The 21,343-nt window shown below is 27.3% G+C and overlaps 2 protein-coding genes across 2 annotated transcripts in view; one reads left to right on the top strand and one right to left on the bottom strand.

The window, feature by feature from the left end:
* Asator (tau-tubulin kinase asator) overlaps positions 1-21,343 on the bottom strand; it is a 492,107-nt gene that overhangs the window by 443,656 nt on the left and 27,108 nt on the right. The window lies entirely within an intron of this gene.
* On the top strand, positions 859-16,868 carry LOC142323272 (ras-like GTP-binding protein Rho1). The gene is made up of 5 exons (XM_075362704.1): positions 859-989; positions 2,648-2,808; positions 4,357-4,557; positions 6,971-7,153; positions 12,390-16,868. The coding sequence occupies exons 2-5, from the start codon at positions 2,653-2,655 to the stop codon at positions 12,426-12,428; spliced, it is 579 nt and encodes a 192-aa protein (XP_075218819.1). The 5' UTR covers positions 859-989; positions 2,648-2,652; the 3' UTR covers positions 12,429-16,868.

Here is a 21,343-nt window from a genome sequence, read left to right as displayed (position 1 = left end):
ATATTTAAATCAGACAGGGACTTATCGGTTTTTCTTAAATGTGACAATACCTGTTAGTTTTCATTATATCGCAAAAAGATGCTCTCCTGAGGATCAAAACTATATATATTACTCACCACACCACACGAAAGTAATCGAAAATGCTAGACTCGTCTCTTCCCAAATAAAGATGTCTTATTAATATGCAATACTGATACTTTTAAAACTAATCGTTCATATAACAGCTATTTTCAAACAGTCCATTTCTCGAAGTCTTAATGGGGCCAGTAAAACTTGAAACAGAAGTGAAGAATGATGACAGTTGAGAAATTTTGTCATCAACCAGATAATTTAACACATTGTTGAATGTCAATTCTTACTTGATTATAAATATGTAAAGACCCAGAGCTAATATAATGTCTTACTAAAGAAACAACAATTCGCTTACACATGACCCAAGAGAAAAGAAATACAAATAAATGGTTTCAAGCTCAAAAGTTTTTGAGAAACCGTCGACCTATAACAAACTTCTGAAAAATACGGACTGTACAGTTATATCGGTTCTTCTAGGACCAGTAAAGAAATACAAGAGTACGGCATTTTAAATTCATCATTATCTGAAATAACTTATCTCCAATGTAGAAAACTATGGCTACCACATCTAAAACAATAACAGAATAAAACTACTATTGCGAGCAGCAGTGGTCCACAAGTTGTGGATACACAAGTTATCATTGCCCAATTATAATGATTCTTTAATAGAAGTTCAGGCTTTCTCAATCAACTTTAAAATCATAGTATTATATTCCATCATTTAAAATATTGCATACATTTACTTATGTGAAAAATCAGTACAAGTTAGTACAGCGGAATGTCGGCAGACAGCATTTTACGTTGAGTATTTGGTTTGTTGAGTATTTTCTCTTTCTGAACTCATAGTCCATATTTCTTTGTTTCTCTCGCAGCCATCTTGAATATCAGTGTTTGAGTGTCCATTGATTGCTGGTGGGGTAAGAATTGTCAAATTTTTTGTGTTTTTTGTAGAGTTTATTTATTTACTTATTAAGAATAAATGAGTATTATATTTTCGTTTTACAAGTCAGTGTTGAAGAATTATTTACCGTAATCTGGTGAACGTATATGTTGTAGTCACCTTTCTTCCGGTCAGGAGTACTTATGCCATGTATTCATTTTATTTAATAGTGTTATTTATTTAATTCTCTTTGTTTACTATTAGTTAACATTTTAAAGAAGTATTGTTTACATCAGTATCATTTAATTATTGTACAGTTAATATTCTAATAGCTGACATTGTCAATGGCGTTGTTGCACCTAACCATATTTTGAGTATTCGATTTTGTATTAAATGATGTCAGATTCGGTAAAACGGCAAACCGGGTATAATTTTATTTAATGAATTAAAGGGAGCAGTTAATGAGTGAACCAGTTTTTTTTTAGTTTGTGAGCAATGTTTGGAACATAGTGGATTAAATAAGCTTACTTTTGTAGGCCGAGTTGTTTGGTATTGCGCCTCTTTGAATACAGATTATTTGTGTTTGTTTATTTTACTATTATAAGGTTAAATGATCTGATTATGATTAGCATTCTGCCCCCTGACACTAGTTATTTTATTTAAAACAAGGGCTGCCTTCTGTACTTAGCTTTGGTGATCCTTTCATTTACCTGCTAAGATATTAGTTATTCTTTTTTTTCTGACCTTATTTTGAGCAATTAAGTAATTTGGAAGGTATCTCTGTCTTCATAAATTTTCAGTGGTTTAAAACTAATTCATTGCAGACCCTAAATTGTATTTAACTAGTGTGAGATTATTTTTGTGTTTTCTAAGCAGATTAATTTTATGTGTAGGTTATGTTATACAGAAATTTGTACTATGCTTACTAAATGTTATTTTGCCCTTTAACATTTCTAAGTTAGAAGTAAAGATATTTTTATTAGTATTTATATTATATTTCAGTCCATTTTCCTGAAAGAGAAAACTAACTGCGTAACTGTAAACTATGTTTAATAATTATAATCAGGTTGGTTTTTATTACAATTTAAAAAGTTATCTAACAATTTTGTGAAAATTGTCAGCAGTTATGCAGTTTGTCCACCCCTATATTTTTAATGAGCATTTGCAATTAAAGTTAAGTTAAGAGTTACAGTAATCTTAAGGATGTTTGGGGTGGAACTAACAGCATAAGTTCCAAATTGTCTTTAGATAAACTTAATGTTAGACTACTGTCAAAAAGAAACTTTTTTTTAATACAGTGCTGCCTGTAATTTTGTTTTCTTGTCTTTAAGTGATTCTTCTGTTGAATTTTATTTATTTATAAAAGTAGTTATAAAGTACATAGATTATAGATAGTGTATTTTGTATATTTATAGTAGTAATTTTTAATTTTAATAGTAGTTTTAGTTTTAACTTCCGAAACCAGAAGGAAGACAACAACCACCTTGTTTTTAACAGGGAACATTTTGAAATTTCCTGATCATTATTCTGCAACGTTTATGTACATGTGTATGCATAAGATTTTTTTTATTTGAGTAGATGTTTTCAAGTAGAATAGTTTTAATTGTTACTCTTATTGCTGTAGCTCAAGTGGTTTTTACTTAAAGTAATATTATTTTTATAATTATTTTGGTAATTTTCTTTTATATATTTTAGAATAAATGGCTGCTATTCGAAAGAAGTTAGTAATCGTAGGAGATGGTGCCTGTGGTAAAACATGTTTGCTGATCGTTTTCAGCAAAGATCAGTTTCCTGAAGTGTATGTGCCTACAGTTTTTGAAAATTATGTTGCTGATATTGAAGTAGATGGAAAACAGGTAACATTGAATTATTTATATCATCTTTTATAAATTGGAGTATGTTTTAATTTTTCATATATACATTAAATCAGATAATCAAAGGTAACAGACACTATAGTTGTGGATAATTATATTTTCATTTATAAAATTGAGTACCTTTATTAATGTAATGTATTAATTTTCAAACTAATATGAAATTTAGGCCAATTTTTTTTTTACGGTTACTCTGTTCTGTGAAAAATTTAAAGGACACTTGGCCCACTCAATAATAAAAAATTGAAATATTGTATTGCATAAGTTCTACCAGTTCAGCATAAGTTCTACCTTAGAAGAAGGTAGAAGATAAGTGTCATAGAACCTTCTCATGTTAATCAAAATTAAAACAATAATGTTCAAACAACTCTTTTTTCAAACTGTGTTGTTAAATTTTGAAGAAAAATATATTTACTGTTATTTTTCAAGAAATATACTGCTTTCAGGGACAATTAAAATATATTTCAGGCCAAACTAGTTTATAGCCCTTTCAGTTAATGAAATTATGAAGGGCATCATAATTAATATAAAAACTTAATGTTGCAGTAGTTACTATTTATAGAAATCTGTTTATGAAATTGAACTTTTTATTGTTATATTGTCATTTAAAATGACACTTGTTAGACTAATTCTTTTTTTGCTTAAAAATCATCTCCTACTTTTTATTAAAAAAATACAAAATTTTATTTTTAATCTTTGTAGTCTATAAAAGTTATTTATGGGAGTAATATCCAGCTCTTCTTTAAGTAAGGTTGATGCTACATTATACATCATTTGAATAAAGCTAAGTAATAGTTTTCTAGTATTGTTATATTCTGATTGCTATATGTGTTGAATCTGAAAGCTATTAGATAAGTTGAATTGCTGTAAAACTATTTATAATCATCAGTGATTCAAAAGAAAGAAGGTTTACTCTTTAAAAAGAGGCTAGTTGTCACAGATTTATTGTTTATTAAAGACTTACAAAAATTTATTCATTCTAAAGAAGCAGAAAGCCAACAAACATTACTTTGTGTTACTTAACTTTTGTTAAAAATAGATTGAGTACATAGTATTTAGATATAGTATGTAGTTGGTTTAGTATTATTCGTTTTGATTACTTTGTAATTTGTATGGAGTATAATATTTCAACACTAAGCCTTAGTAATGTTAAATGTTATACTATTTGTAATTCTACAATGTTATCTTCTACAGTATGTTTTTCATTCTCTTTGTGTTGATAATAGTAACTATAAGCACATCATTTTAGATAAAATCAATGATTTTTGCATATACAAGGTGGTCAAAATGAACATTTTTTTTTTTTGTTAACTTGGAATTACTGAATTTAATTAGTCTTTATACCTTTGATTAATTTATATTGAATTTTGTTAAACTAACTTAAAAATTTGCTTTATGTATACACTGTTAATACCACACAGTGTAAATAATATTGTGATCTACAAAAAGTCTTTCCATGATTGAAATTTTAGTACAATGAAGTACAGTACAATATATGATTTCTAAAACTAAACAGAGTACAATTTTTAACAGGTCGAGCTAGCTCTGTGGGATACTGCTGGTCAGGAAGACTATGATAGACTCCGTCCACTTTCTTACCCTGATACTGATGTTATTCTTATGTGCTTCTCTATTGATTCTCCTGATTCATTGGAGAACATTCCAGAGAAGTGGACTCCTGAAGTTAAACACTTTTGCCCTAATGTACCTATCATACTAGTTGGCAACAAGAAGGTAGGAATCTATTCACAGATTGATAAATTATTTTTTCTTGTTTTGTAGTAAGTCTCATTTAACTAAATTGCTAGTTGGCAATGTTAATGTTGTATTAATAATAATTATTATTCTTCATTGCTATATGTTATATTGATTATTTGTTCATTGTTGTTTGTCAATTATTTTTTAATAAGTTTTTTGTCTGACAAACTACTATGAATATAATCTTTACTGTTATATAAAGAAGAAGAGAATTTTTGTTGATTTGGTATAAAAAAAACTACTCAATCAATCACAACCAAATTTTTACCCATGTTTTTGGATAAGTGAGAAGGTTTTTAGATAAATTTCTTGAAAAAACATTAACAACAACCATAAAAAAATCAGTGTATGTTCTGCTGTAGCAGCTCAACAGTCGAACCGGTTTAGATGTATGACTACACATTGGAATCTTTACGTTATCAAGTGTTTATATATATATATATATATATATATGTTGAAGTGGAATTTGCCAGTTGAAGTATGAACTGTGAACTGAGCCTATATCACAATGTTAGCTGGGTTTGAACTGAATGATCCAAATTAATTGAATGAACAAATAGAATTTGAATGAATAATAGAATTAAATTTACATTAAATAAGTAAGATAATATTAAATAAATTAAAAAAATTTCTGTTTAATAATAATAATATGCTTCCAGTGGGAATTGCATGGGAAGCTACTGGTGAGGTGATACAAGAATGTCATGAGAGGCTATACCAATCATCACCATCAACTGGTAACGACCAGGGTGCCCCTGGGGGTTATTTCAGGATGTGCAATGGGGTGCTGTTACAATATCTGTGCCAACAATCATCTGATTTTCAAAATTAAAACGGGGAGTTTGTTAGTAGATTGAAGGCTAACTTGCATCTGGTACACTATCGATCAAACAGATCACTGTTATTGGAATATGTTATATCTTCACAACCAATCTTCAAAATTCGAACGGGGCATTTTCTAGTTTTAATAATACTTGTAAACAATAAACATAAACATAAAATTTTTTTCTTGCATATATAAATATATTTAAGTTAGATAAATGTGTTTCACTTAATTCATGTATTTCAACTTATTGTCTGTTAACACTGTTATATTTTTTATGCATATTATTTTACGGGTGTTTTGATATTGCTGATTTATTTTACATGAGATGTTTCTTGTTATGGATACCTCTTCAAATTTTTAGCGAATTTCCAAAGAATTGTTAGAAATTGCTACTGCACCCAGTCAAATTTTCTAAGGGGTGGCACGGGACCAGTTTTTTTTTACATTTGAAATCTTTTGAACATGATTCTGCAACGTTTATATACATATGTATGCATAAGATTTTTTTTCGTTCACTCTACTGGACGCACAAATCTTAACAGATTTTGACAAAATTTGGTGGGATGATGTAAACTTATTATGAATAGAAGAACCGTATTTAGTTTCAAGTGAACTGGTTCAGAGGAACCAGAATTAGAGGCAAAAACTCCATTTTTTCAATATGTTTTCAAGGTTTTCATGTTATAACTTAAAGGTTAACATGTTAAAAAACCAAAATTAGAATTGAAAATTATTGGAACAATACACAGTATCTGATAGCATTATAAAAGAACACATGATACTAATATTACATAAAATGCAAAAAACACTGAAAGCAATTTTATTTTCAATAACCATTACAGCAGTGCAACATACCTTTCTTTCTTAACTAAAACCGAAAATCTGCCCTACTTACTGGACCGTATTTTTTTTTTTTTTTTTTTTTTTTTGAAATAGATGAATTCAAATTATTGCTTATATTCTCTGAATTTTATTAATTTCTTTCTTTTTAAAAATAAAAAAAATGAACTAGATTTTAATTTTTTTATAGCAACTTAATATACATTTTTGGCTAAAACTAGAGAAAAAAATTACCTTTAATAATTGACTAATGTTTCTCAGATATTGAACTGAAAGTTATGACACATTTTTTACTGATATTTTATTACACAAAATAAAAAACAATTTCTTAAAATGAACAAAATAAATCCGACTTTGCTTAAAGTAATATAAAACCATCATAATAGATCCAATTGCAAATTTCTTATACTTAAAAGATATCCATTCAAGTTTATGAAGCTGTTATGCAATAGTTGTATTTAAGTAGTTGAAATACTTCAATTTTAATTCCTAAAATTCATACAGAAATTGGATAAAAATATGTTTAGTATGATATGAAATTATATTCTTGATATTAGTATATTTATAAGTATGTTTAGTCTTTATATTATTCTTTATTATATATATATACACACACACACACACACACAATCTTTTTTTTTTTAATAATAAGAAACTGATACTAGAGGGCATAATTTTAAATTTAAGCAAACTAAATATTCTTTTTTGTTATTGTTTTTGTAGGATCTGAGAAATGACCCAAACACAATTAAAGAATTGGGGAAAATGAAGCAAGAACCAGTGAAACCTGAAGAAGGTAGAGCTATGGCCGAGAAAATCAATGCATTTGCTTATTTAGAATGTTCTGCTAAAAGTAAGGAAGGGGTACGCGAGGTATTTGAAACTGCCACTCGAGCTGCTCTTCAGGTAATGTTATTAAAAATTAATATAAAATTATTTGTTCCTTTTTATTAAAATTAATTTATAATTTTCTATAATGTCTTTTATGCTGAACATGAATATTTACAGGGCTCAGCATAAATCTTTTAGAATAATTTAACGGTGTAATGATAAAAGTTTTACATTTTAATGATATTTTACTTAGTTGGCTGTTTTCTCTTTGTTTTCATAAGAAATCTGGTACTGCATATTTTTATTTAATTGTAGAGTTATAATAATATGAAAAAGTAGTTTTTTTATTTTTGTTTATATTTTATATTATTTGTTACTAATTTTTTTTTTTTTTTTAAGTTTGTAAGTCCCTGGATATCAAATATGCAACTTTGTAGAAATGGGGCTTGTAGCATATCCCTTATTTGTGTGGCAAGTGTACCTTGTTGCATTTGTGGGTTGTCAATCCAGAACATGTTGTCAGTTAGAAAATCCATTTACTGATGATAGTGGTAATAATAATCGAATAGACTTTAATTTTAAAATGGTAATGAATTGTCTAAACTATTTAGTGGTTTATATTAATCCATCAGAGATATGTAGTCAGACGCAAGGGTAAGTTTGATGTATTGTGGCCTTTTATATACATGGTTAATTTCTTCTTGGTAGTTTTTGTTTGTCACAACTTACAAATTAAGGCCACTTTCCAATAAGAATACATTGAAAGAGAGCTCAATTGGATCTATATTTAGAAGAATAAAAATTTGAAGAAATCATTAGTAGTTAATACTAGATTTATTAAAATAATACTGTATTGTAAAAAATATTACTCTGTATTAGAACAGTTGTAAAAACTTACAGTAAACATTAAACAGTAAAGCTGGAATTCCGGCTTTACTTTCTTAATTGTTTCACTTCAGATGAAAAATATCAGATTAGTAATGAATCATGCCAATCAAAAATTGGTTTTGTATAATTTTTTAAATTTAGATTTTACTGTTATCTCTAACTTATCAACTCTGCAAATAACTTTTCTTAAGCAGTTGTTAATTCTGTGATCATCTTTTATTAAATATTTTGTCAAAAAATAGCTTAAAGATGTTAGTAACTTTGGAAAAGTTCGTAATCGGGTTGTACAGCTTAGGTAATTAGATTAAAGAGAAATATTTTCTAATTAAGTAATTATTTTCTTTAAGTTTTTCATTTAATATTTTTAATTTTTGTTCATGTCGTGGAAACAATACAGTCACTGACTTGAAGAATACTATTTTTATGTTTTTTTTGTTTATGGTATTTATAATAGAATAAAAGCATTAATGTTCATTTGTTTAAAACGGAAAAAATTCTCTTGTTTTCTTTTGAACACTTATATGTGATACAATTCAATCGACCATTGTCATGTTAGACAGTGCCAAATTCTTAATGACACAGCTAGCCACCCATGGCATAATTTTCATTGATGTTAGTGGTAGCAATCTGTTTAATGTAAATCGCTGATTGTGCTTTACTGGGAGTTGTTAATTGAGCATCATTTAGTATAAAAATCCATTTGTTATTTTCAAATTTCTCCGAAGATTAGAAGTTCTTTTTCAGTTCCAAGCCTACAACAACTATTTCATAATTGTGATTGAGAAAAGCAGATGAAAATTATCAGTGCTAATCAAACAGTTACCTAATGATTGGCCAACTTGGCTTCTGCTGTAATGTTTTTCAGCAGTAGGTATATTTTTTTTTTTACTATGCATCAACTACTATCCGTTGATGGATAGTACACTTAATTTTTTGCTACATTATTGGGTAGTATTAAAAAAATTTACTATCCAGTTCAAAATGTGTTAACTAAGAGATTCTTACATGTGCCGTTGCATGTTTGAATTGGCTATTTATGTTGTTAAGATTTGTTATTGAAAATATTTATATTATTTTATCAAATATATTAATTAATAAAAACTAATTTTATAAATATTAAATTAAGTATTTTACTTACCAAATCAATTATATAAAAAATAACTCACTTTTTTTAGAGTACAAGTGCTGTTTAGAATGCAGTGACTTACAAATTTTTTTGTTAAAAATGACCAGTTTTCCACTTTTTCATTTATTTTAAATCATTCCTAATGGGGATTTAAATATCAAATAATGCAAGTTTTCTTTTACCTGGAAAAATAGATTTTTGTAAATACACTGGGTAGATGCTTTGTAAAATGAAAATTAAATTGTAAATACAATTTATCTAATCAAGAAATATTGATTTCCTTAACAAAGAAGTGATAAATATTAACAATTAAAAAATACAACTGCCAAAAAAACAACATTGCTCTTTAATATAGGTTAATTACTAATGTAGGATATTTAATTAGTGTGCGAATGATAATTTTGTATATAGTATAATATTTAAAATTTATTTAAACGTATGTATATTAATATCATATTAATCCGTTGGTTTAATATGATTTTGAATTTGCACGGTTCATTTTATAACACTATCCCTTGATTTAACATTGGTCTGGTTTCAAATTAATGCGGTCAATTACTATATATAAGGTGTAAAATAATATTCCTGAAAGAATTCTAAAAAAGGTTTTCATTAAACAATACACATGGACTTATAAACACATGTAATGCAATAAGCAATGAATCGGGTTTTTCCTTTCAATACTAGCATACTGAAGCGTGTTAGGTTGGTAATACTGAAGTGTTTGGTTTATAAACATTTTAATGATCACAGTTAGTCAGCCATCAGCTGTTCAGAGAATATGTCGTGTTAAGTTATTCTGTCTTACGTTAAATTACTGTGCAGTATATAATTCTGATGAATGGCTTGTGTTCAATGTATGATACAAAGGCTATAGTACGTACAATATTTGTAATTTATTGTGTGAGATATTTTAGAATTTTATTGTGAATTATTTACGAATTACCTTTTTATTTTATATTTTTTTGTGTTTTTAACTATACGTACTTTAACTATACGTACCTTAAATGTACGAGAAAGAAAAGGAAAACTATCACTCTTGAGACCAAGTTGGAGGTGATAAAAAAACGATGATTGTTTACGTGACATTGATATCGCAAATCATCTTGGCCTTGTTGAATCAACAGTTTGTTCAATAATTAAAAATAAGGATACAATGATTGCTGGAAAAATGCTGTTCCTCTTCAGGCTCTACGACTGTCTTATTGATGATCTCCTTTAACAGTTGAACTTGAAAAACTTTTGAAAATTTTTATTAAAGATTGTACTCAACATCGTATTCCCATGACAGCTATTATTATTCATGAAAGAGCATTAAGTTCATGTGAACTATTAAGACCTAAATACCTTGCTGAAGATATCTATGTGTTCAATGCAAGCAAAGGACGGTTTGAAATTTTAAAAAAATGTTCAGACCTGCATAAAATTTTGATTCAAGGTGAAGCAGCCAGTGCAAATGAAGAAGAAGCCAAAAAATTCAAAAAAGATCTCCAAATTATCATGAAAGAAGGAGGATAAACCTCACAGCAACTATTTAATGTTGACAAAACGGCAATTTTTTGAAAAGATGTCTAAATGTACTTTTATCGCAAAAGAAGAACACCATATGCCTGGTTTTAAAGTATCTAAAGATCAATTCATACTTTTACTTGGAGGAAATGCGATGGGGAACAGTAAACTAAAACCGTTGCTCATATATCACCCAGAAAATCTCCATGCTTTTGGAGGAATTAACAAACAGTCTCTTCCCGTGTATTGGACATCCAACCAAAAAACACAGGTAACGAAGCGCATTTTTTTCTGACCAGTTTAAGAATTGTTTTAGCCTGCAACTCAAAAAGTTTTCCACAAGAAACAATATTGCACACAATGCCGTTCAGCTGCTCGATAACACTCCTGGGCATCCAAGCTCTGAGGAATTGGAAGCAATTAATTCACATATAAAAGTTGTTTATATGCCTATAAATACAACATCACTGAAGCATTCAATGTTTGCAATCTTAAAAAACATTTTCTCAGGTGGTTTCTGTGACAGTTCAAGAAATGAGATTTGTGATTTGCAAACATTCTGGAAAGAATATCCTTTATGCTGCAAACAATGTCGGCGAAGCTTGGAAAGAAGTCAAAGAGAATATGCTTTGTATAGTATGGCACATGCTGTATCAAGACAAACTGCATTTGATGATATCAGACAAAGAATTACAGGTACTATTAATAATGAAGTTGTGTAACTTGCCAGCAGTGTAAGGTTCGAAATCAATGCTGAAGATGTAAATGAACTTGTGGAAGGAGATAAACTTTTAGAAAATGAAGACTTGTTAGCACTAGCTGAGTCGCCAAATGAATAGCTAGATGACAATTCAAATAGCAGGGACACATTTAAATCATGGTCTTCAAAAATCAACAGTGGTGAACCTTCAACCTCATTCTTTCCTTTCTCAGCCACAATTAACAGTAAAAGGATTACAGGAGGCAGAATGCATCAAAAAATTTTGTGATTACATAACTGAAAATGATTCTGATTGAGAACGAAGTACAAAAGTTATAAATTGACTGTTGTTAAGTGATATGAAATGCTACAAGATGGTGCTAGATCAGTTGCAACTATCAGTAAAGCAAAGTAAACTGGACAGTTATTGTAAGAAATCAAGGCTGAACTAAATCACACGTGTTTTTTTAATAATGCTGTAATATATTATGATTTTTCTTTAGTACTCTATTATTATTATAATTTTTACTTTGTCTTCAATACTGTACTGTATGTAATCATATTTACTGTACTGGATTCGATTTATATTCTATTAAAGCACGTTTAGCCAAATTGTCTAAAACTTCTGTGTCGTCTATCTGAGAAAGAAAGAAGAAAGTTTATTAAATATGTATACATAGGTGCTATACTGTACAATAGTACAGTACCATATTGTATACAATTTTTTTGAGAAAACAGTTTTGATTTACACGACAATTTTCAGGGATGAATTAACCACGTAAAGCAAGGGATCCCTGTGTATATATACGTGAGAGGCTACATAAATATATATTTATATATTATATATAGCCTGTGTCACTCCCGGTAATGTAAGGATTCCAACGCGAGGTCATTCATCTAAATCAGTTTAGCCGTTGAGCGGCTACGGTGGAATAAACATACATACATATACCCTAAAAATATTAAACTCCTTTTTGGCCAGTCGTGTGAAAAAAATTAAAAATTTGAAAAACATTCTGAATCCCACTATAGTCAATGAGTGTATGATTATAGTTAATGAATTAATAAAAATATTTTGAATTTTTCAGGTCAAAAAGAAGAAGAAAGGCAAGTGTAGGTTGTTTTAAACTGGTGTAAAGCAACTGGGATTATCTGGCTGCTGTGTGAAAATATCTGAGTGTTCTTCTTTGTCTCTGCTCTGCTTGAAAATGAATCCATATTTGTTTTTAAAAGTGTATTTCTGGACAATTTGAAATCACTGCCTTGTGTTTAGGGCTTCTGTTCTCAGCAAAAATAAAATTTTGACTTTAGTATATGAGAGTATATGTATGAATTTTTTTTAATTTTTTCTATACTTTGTTAATTCATTTTTCTTTTCAATAAATGATCTTAACATTTTGGTTGCAGAATATGTTTTTATTTTATGTTTATATTTGTATAATTTTATTTTCTTATTATTTATATATTATATATATACATATTTATGATATGGTAACCAACCATTTTAAACATATATATATATTCATAATTATTGTATATTATATATAAAATCTTGTTAGAAATTTAGATTGTTTTCAGTGTTTTGTATTTTCATAAATCAACAATATTATCTATTGTACAGTATTGCCAAATATTAAGTTTTTGTAGTGCAAATATTTTTACATTAAGTAAATAATTACATTTATTCAACATAAAATATGTTGGTAATACATGATAACTAGCTTTAATTAACATAAATAAATGTGTGCATGTTTATAATTTATATGTATACATATATATAAAATACTTCTATTTTATATAGGTATCCATTGCTTTATTGGCATTATAAGGTTGTTTGTTCGGTATATTATTTCATACATCAAAATATTTTTATAAGTTATTTTGAGAAAATTTAGGATTGACTTTTTTTTGAAGTTAAAACATTTTTTATGAATCTCTTTTCTTATATTAAATGTGTAAAGCTTTGTTCTTTTTTTGTAGTTTATTGTTACTTCTTATGAATCATCTTTTTTTGCTTGTTGAAGAAGGATAGTGTTTTTTTATCATAAATCATGTTCTGTAATTCATTCATTATTTTCTTTCAAAATTAATAATCAGTTTTGTTCTGTCACTCGCTTTTTGGCTTGTGGTATGTATGTTAGTTATAGAAATTTTAGAACCTTTAGCCAAGTATTTGTCAGTTTTTCTCAATATTATAGGGCAACAGTGCCATGTACCTCAGACTAGCTGGATGTTTATTGAAAAGCTGTATTTCATTTTTATGAAAATGGAAATATAAACAGAAGGCATCACATGATCTTTGAGCTAAAAGCAGTAGCAGTATAATTTTGAAAATTGGTATCGATGACATTTTCATTACTTAGAAAAGTTATTTTTTGAAGTAAACATTTCCAAATTTTTCTTAGAAAAACATTTATTGGCAGGACCAGTAAAGTTTTCTATAAGCACATTATTATATGAGTTGTATTATATCTTGACTTCATTTTTAATTGTCAAAAATAAAAACGTTACAGTCCCCTTAGAAGTTACCCAAAAAACTCATAAAAAGTTGTATATAAACTGAAGAATATTTTAATTGTACATATTTCTAGAACTTATAAAATTAAAAAAAAAAAGTTGCCTAATGATTTAATCTGTAACTAAAATATTTGAATGAACATATTTAGTTCAGTTATCAACTAATTTAAACCTCAAGTAATCTAAAAGATAAAAGAGATATAATTTTTTATTTTTAAAATATATGGTAACAGTAATTAACTAAATAAACATATTAAATTAGTTATTATAATTTAAATAAGGGAAGAAAGATGATCATAATAGATTAATATAAAAGAAAGACCAGAAATTCATAGAATTATAATTTATAGTTGTAATTGAGCTGTTCTATGTTTCAGTATAATTTGTGTTTTAATTATATGTATATGACATGGTACATTAAAAAAAAATCATCGTTTGGTGCTTATTTTTGTATATATATTTTTTTAATACTATGTCTTCAATATATTATATAGAATAATTAATTTAGAATATATTTGATGTCCATGACATTTTAAATTCTTATTTAAAATATTTTGGTTCTATTTTAATCGATTGAATTTGTGAGTTTGATTGTTTATTATATTTTGAAAATCATTGTATGTAAGATATTAAATATTTTCCTTTCAATTTATAAGTGGTTTTAGACACTACAGAAATCAAAAGAAAATTATTAGATTTTGTCCTAAAACATTATACGTCAATAAATGTATTTCAAATATTTGTTTTACCTGTTTTGAAATATTTTTTATATAATTAATTACAGATAATCCATTTTAAGTCTTATCCTAATAGCATAGTTAACTTGATTTTGTTTTAGTAAATATCTTGTATGATTTGTGTAAGTTTACTGTTTAAACAAGAAATGTGATGTTGATTATTTTTTGCTCATTTTTACATAATTACCAGTTATGTGAGTCTTTGATGAGCAATGTTTTTAATTATATATTTAAAGTTTTTTTTCTCCATTAAATGTAAAAATTTTTATTTTAAAAATCTATTTAACGTTAGACAGAGCTAGATCATTAATGTTTTTTTTCCAGTTATAACACTATGTACTTTTTTTATTCATTATGTTTCCTTATAGTTTGTATGAATTCTTTGAAGCAGTTAAAAGTTGGTAGTATGGATACTATAATCAATTATTTTATTATTTTTATATTAAAATTTATTGTCTGCTAGGAATTATTCTATCTAACTTTTTTATAGACATGCCCTATTTAGAATAATCATTTCTAAAATTTGTGGTTGATAAGTAAAGAAAACTCAGTGATGCATACCTTCTTTAAGTGTTTCATTATTAAAAATTCCCAAAAAGATTCAGGTATTTAAGACTGTGAATATGGATTTGTTGATATGGTTTTATTAAAAATTGACTTTTTCAATTATCTTCTGTTTTGTAATGTTTATTATTTTCTTCATTTTTTTATTTGATAAGTTTTATATATAGTCTTGCTTAATTTTTTAATCTTAAAATTTTACTTATTATTTGTTTTGTTGTACTTTTGTGTTTTGTTTATTGTTTATGATATCCTTGAATTTTATGTAATTGCTAAAAGTGTGGTTTCAATACAATGGTCATACAATAGAGTTTGATTATTTGAGAATGTTTAATGAAACATATTATTTTGTGATATGACTTTCAGCTTGTGTAATGTAACCAATATTTTTTTAGTAAGCATATTATAGAGAAAAGGTTGAATTATATCAGACTCATTTTCACAACTTTTTAGCTTTTGATATGTAATAAATTTTAATGATAAAGTGATAATTCTTATTTTATAAATTTATATGTATTTACATGAATAAATTGAATAAATGTTAGAATAATTCATGCAGAACTATTAATATATCACTGAATTTTTTATTATTGAAATTTTATTATTATAGTAGTTTTTATTATCACGTTTTATTATTGGATGATTCATATTGTTATCAACCTTTAAATGTGATAAAAACTGAGAATGATGTGATGTATATATCAAGCTGTGTTAAAGGATATATTATTTAGAAGGGAAAAAAATGAATAATACAAAATTTATATTTAAATGATTGTAATTTTCAGAATTTTTTCTGCCATTTGGCACGCACAAAAACTATAATCATTGTGCAAGATTTCATCAAATAATGTGTTATTTCTTATATTATTAAGTTTACTGTATATGTATTTTAATTTATTTTTTTTTTTTTTTAATTAAATTTAAACCATAATCTTAGTAAAATTGGATCTTTAAAACCAAATTGTGAATTTTAAGAGTTATTTTAATTTATTCTGTTTTTGGTTATAAATTAAAAGTTATTGGCCAATTAATTCTTGTTGAATGTATTTTATTTTAAAGTGTATGTTACATTCTTATGAAATAATTATATTATTATTATGTCTTCCATGTTATCGGTATATGACATTCCTTTAATTGTGACATAGTGTACGATTTTCTGGGGAAAAAATGATATATATATACAGAAATATATTTTATACATACTATCCAGCCCTTGTAGGTGGCTCAAAGGTATTACATTTCACCTTCTTATTAGCAGTTAAATACTGATTACTTGCTTATATTTGGTAGCTATTATTATTGTCATAATTATTATATATAATTGTTTTATTGTAATATTATTATATAGAGAAATATATATATCATGTTTTTACTTCATGTATATTAAATGAATAATTATTTTAAAAAATGTTATTGTTTTATATTAGAGTGATAAAACTTTTGTTATATCTTCACAGGTTTCTTTTTTTAAGTTCAAAGCTGAAATGAAACGTTTTGTAGGAAATTTGTTACTGAAGTCTTTTACATTTGGACATTAATGCACTCTTTTAATTATTTGTGTAATGTTGCTATATATGTATATGAGTGTATTGTAAGAAATTTGTTTTAATTATCGTGTTATTACTATCCTAATGTTAAGACTGGAATTGATTTGCTCCATTGTGTTAATTTTTAAAATTTATTATTAATTTATCAATATTTACTGTAAAGAAAATGTATCTTGTGAAACAATAAAATATAGTAAGCAAAATCCTTTTAGTGGTCTTTATTTTTGTTTTTCACTATACAGCTGGATCCTACGGCAGTAAAACAGAACATTAGTCTTAATTTTTTTTTACCTGTACCATAAACAGTAACTGCTTTTTTGCAGGGTTTATTCCCTAAAAAAATAAACCTACTGTGAATATTGAAAGGGGCATGTATTTTTTAAAAAAATGCTTTAAAGAACTATCGTATTCACAGAAACAATATTAAGATAGTTGCAATTTAACACTACATATTCCAGCACCATTTAAAAATACCTGCATTTTTATACCCGAGTAAATAAATGCAACTATGTGTGAATTACAGAAAATTCAACTATAATAGCCTACTACAATGAAATTAAGACTATCTTTTCTACAGGTTACTATTATTTTAAATAAAAATATTACCATGGATTATCTACTAGTCTTAACTGCCACACTTAATTAATTTTTCCCCATTGAAGAAACTTATTTAAATTTAATATTTTTCTCATTTATTATTTTTTTAATATGTACTTTTTCCTCATTTCTGTACGCATTGTATTTTTAATATATGAAAATTTGGCTCTCTTCAAATGTGAGTTTGTGTTACACTAAACGAGTTGCAGTAAAGCAGCAGTGAACAAACATGTAACAAAAATTTTACTGCTTAACTTCAGCTAATCATTGATATCTTATTGGTGAACATTCAATTTTATAGAAAATATTTTACACCATTGTAAGACTTTTATTGTGGATAATTAAATCACCATAAATATGTAGCTCTGATGAACTACACAAATCACCATAAATAAATAACTCGCCATTACAGTGGGTTATCTGATTACAATCAAACACACGTGAAAATCCCTCACTTTACACTGTATTAAAACTAACAATTACCATTATCTATCACTACAGAATACTACTAAAAAAAAATATGTAAAACAACAGAATATTATGATTGAGAACAAATTAAAACCGGACAAAAAGTTGACGGCAGAATATTCCTACAATGGCCCAATCATGTACGTCGACTATGTCAGAATATTCTGTCAAAGACAGGTAAGGGGTTAATTTGTCCATAAAGCACATGAATACTTTAAATACATCATCCTCTGCTAACTTTGGCACAAGGAAGTGGTGGTTCTATGATAACACTACTTCATCCATTGTAGAAAATTTGTATGTATGATAAGTACTATAAATATTCTCCTTTAAGTAACTAATAAATATTTGAATACACATTTAAGTGCAGAGTTCAAGATGTAATTTTCTGAATTGGAAAATAGTTTTTCTGATTCAGAAAAACTTCTCTGAATAGTTTTTCTATTCAGAGAAAATTACCCATCTGCCTAGCTTAACTATGACCATGGGCTGGCAGCAAAACAGGTAAAACTTTTCCCTCATCTTGCATCCACTTTCCTGCAAGGAAATTCCACTTACATTTTTTCATCCTATTTCTGTCACATAAAATTGCATCTGTAGCCATGATTACATAATCTCTTTATAGCAGTTTGCTTGAAGGTTGTAAAATAGTAATTGAGTTGAGACATAGTAAATCACTCACTGTATTTTGAGTGGGTTTATACATTATTCATATGTAATGAATGAAAAGCTCAAGAAAATAAGGCTACTGCTCATCCATTCTACGTAGCTGTTTTCATTTCTCATTAATGATAAATGAAATCTTTACTTTTGAAAGGTAATTGATCCTATAGGACATTTCTTGGACATTAAAAATTAAAAAACAGCTGCCAAAAAATAAATCAGAACTAAAAAAAAAGAAAACAAGGTAAATAAAGTTCTAAACATAGTTAAGTAGTATCTAATTAAATAAAATAATTGGTGACCAATCAACTTTCAGACAGTTTTAATTTGTTTAAATATATTTTTCATATTGTAGAAATAGTAGACATTTAGGTTGTCTAATGATTAAGTTCTCACCAGGTCTTACATTGATAAGAAAATTTTGTCTAACAAAAATATTTAAAAGCAGTCGGGGGCTATTAAATATAGGATAATTATTATTCAAAGCGCTTTAATATATAACAATTACTATTCAGCTCACCAGGCTCAAGCTGGTCTCTGTGTAGTGCAGGCCACTTGATTTTTCAGACTATATCAGTCAATTTTTGTTCTGGCTTGGTGCCATCATGATTTTCTATTATTCTAATATCCCATTTGAATTTTAAAACTTGGAAGATTGGTTGTGAAGATATAACAGAATTTCCAAATAATCATGATCTGTTAGATCAAGAGTGTAACTGATATATACAAAAGTTAGCCCTCAACCTACTAACAAATACACTGTTTGAATTTTGAAGATCAAACAATTGTTTGCAGAGATATAAGAGCACCCCATTTGTACCAGTTGGTGATGATTGGTCTAGCCTTGCACGAGGTACTCTCACCCTCACATGCAGTCCGCATGGAAAGTCCATTATTATTAAACAGAAATTTATTTAATTTTATTTAACGTAAATTTAATTCTATTATTTTTGTAATTTTATTCATTCAACTAATTTGAACCGTTCACATCAAACCCAGCTAATACAGTGATAGAGGCTCATAGTTCATTAAAGTTTGTGCTTCAACCAGCAAATCTCCTATCACTGAAGTCATTTTTTTATAAAGTTTATTAGAATAGAATTTAAAGTGCTGGGTCCAATTTTGCTGCATAATGTTAGCATTTATTAACAATTTCCAACCAACCAACTTGTAGATGTATCAGTAGTCTCTGTCCATACTCCTATATCTACAATCCATTTGTGCATTACATTACAACAATTTTTTTACTATCATCTTTTGACAGATGTGCTTTGTAGTATATAAATATATGTTTTCTTGAAGCTCATATAATTTTTTTCTGGAAATTTAATTTTTCATACAGCAGTTATTTATGTAAACAAGTGAATCTTTGGTCTTGATAAGATTATAAAAATAAAAACAAATAAAGTTTTTATTACCATGATTTAATGTTAAAAAACTGATATTACACTGTAAACTAAGAGCTGTTTTTGTAGTGGTAAATGCTACCAACCAGACTAGATAAAATTAGCTAGGCAACTGACTATTGCATACACTGTTTATCAAAAACTGAATAATATTTGCAATATGATTAGTGCAGGTAGTTGAACACACCGTATATCATACAGGTGTGTTCTTAGTATGGCAACTATACAGAACTTGGATTTGAACCATAACTTTTACATTTTATTCTCTAAAAATAATAATACTAGTTCAATAAAATTAAAATCAAACAAGCTATTTCATGATGATACAGCCACCAAAGCAAAAATTCAATGGTGTACTCTTTATCAATTTCAGTTCTTGAACTGAATAACTGATTATTCATAAGAATTTTATTTTAATTAGAACAAATAATTCTTTGAAATGTTTTCTTTATACTTCCAATATAGAATCTTAAAAAATAATGCATAAGGAAAAGATTACATTTAAGTCATATAACAATAATACAATTGATAAAAAAATCATCGGAAATTTTAGTTAATCTGTTACAACTGAAAAATTAACCCTTAATTTTGATATGTTTCACATGCTATAATCAGACTTTTATAAATCTATTGTAATCTTTTCAAAAATTTTTTAATTAAAAACTGTTTTACAGCTATCCATTTACTAATCTCTTTTGGAAGGAATTTTCTGTTTAACAAGCTGCTGTATAAAGGTCACTCGTGAATGGCCATAGCAATGTATGTCACTTAAAAAAAATACATTTTTTTTTAATTGTGTTCATATTAGCAAAAGGATTAATGCAAGGTTACACAAATTTGGATGAAAGGTTTAACTGACGAAATGAAATTATAGAGATATACGTTATTTTATGTAAGAGAAATGGCCAATGATGGCATTATTTTGCACTGCATAATTAATTGTAACTTTGGCTTCTAGTCAATAATTACATCCAAAAGATTTATGTAATACAGATCAGGAAGGTTTTCTCATGACAATTTTGATCATATTTATGGTAATTTAAAACATTTTATGATAATTAGGTATTATAATGTTTATGTTTTATTGCGTATAAAACAGTGCAAAGCTCTGTACAAACACAGAACTGAGAGTTCTATCATGAAAATCAAGCACAAGTATCAAAATGAAACTTTTTAAGGGCAGTAGGAAAAAGAATAGGATTTTAGAAGTAAAACAAGCATAAGAAAAAGAAGGACTGATAATAGAATGGAAGAGGTACATTGTAAAGGAAAAAGGACTTTCAGAACAGAAAACATTTTAGAGACTTGAGTTCCCTATGTGGGGAAAAATAAAAAGAGGTAATTTAATATAAAGGATTTCTCCAGTACATCTGATATGAAGTGGTGGACAGTTGGTTTAATGCTGGATACAAAAGTTGTGAAGCAGGAGGAAATGGATATGTGGATGCTTCAATGAAAAACAATTTGTATGAAAGTCTCTGCCACATGAGTTATTGTTAACTAATTACAGTATTATGCATATGTAACCCTGGATCACAAGTAAAAA

The sequence above is a fragment of the Lycorma delicatula genome, chromosome 4, assembly GCF_047948215.1.
Source record: "Lycorma delicatula isolate Av1 chromosome 4, ASM4794821v1, whole genome shotgun sequence".
NCBI classification, from domain to species: Eukaryota; Metazoa; Arthropoda; class Insecta; order Hemiptera; family Fulgoridae; genus Lycorma; species Lycorma delicatula.
Note: the sequence above shows the minus strand (reverse complement) of the source record. Positions and strands in the feature narration are given on the sequence as shown.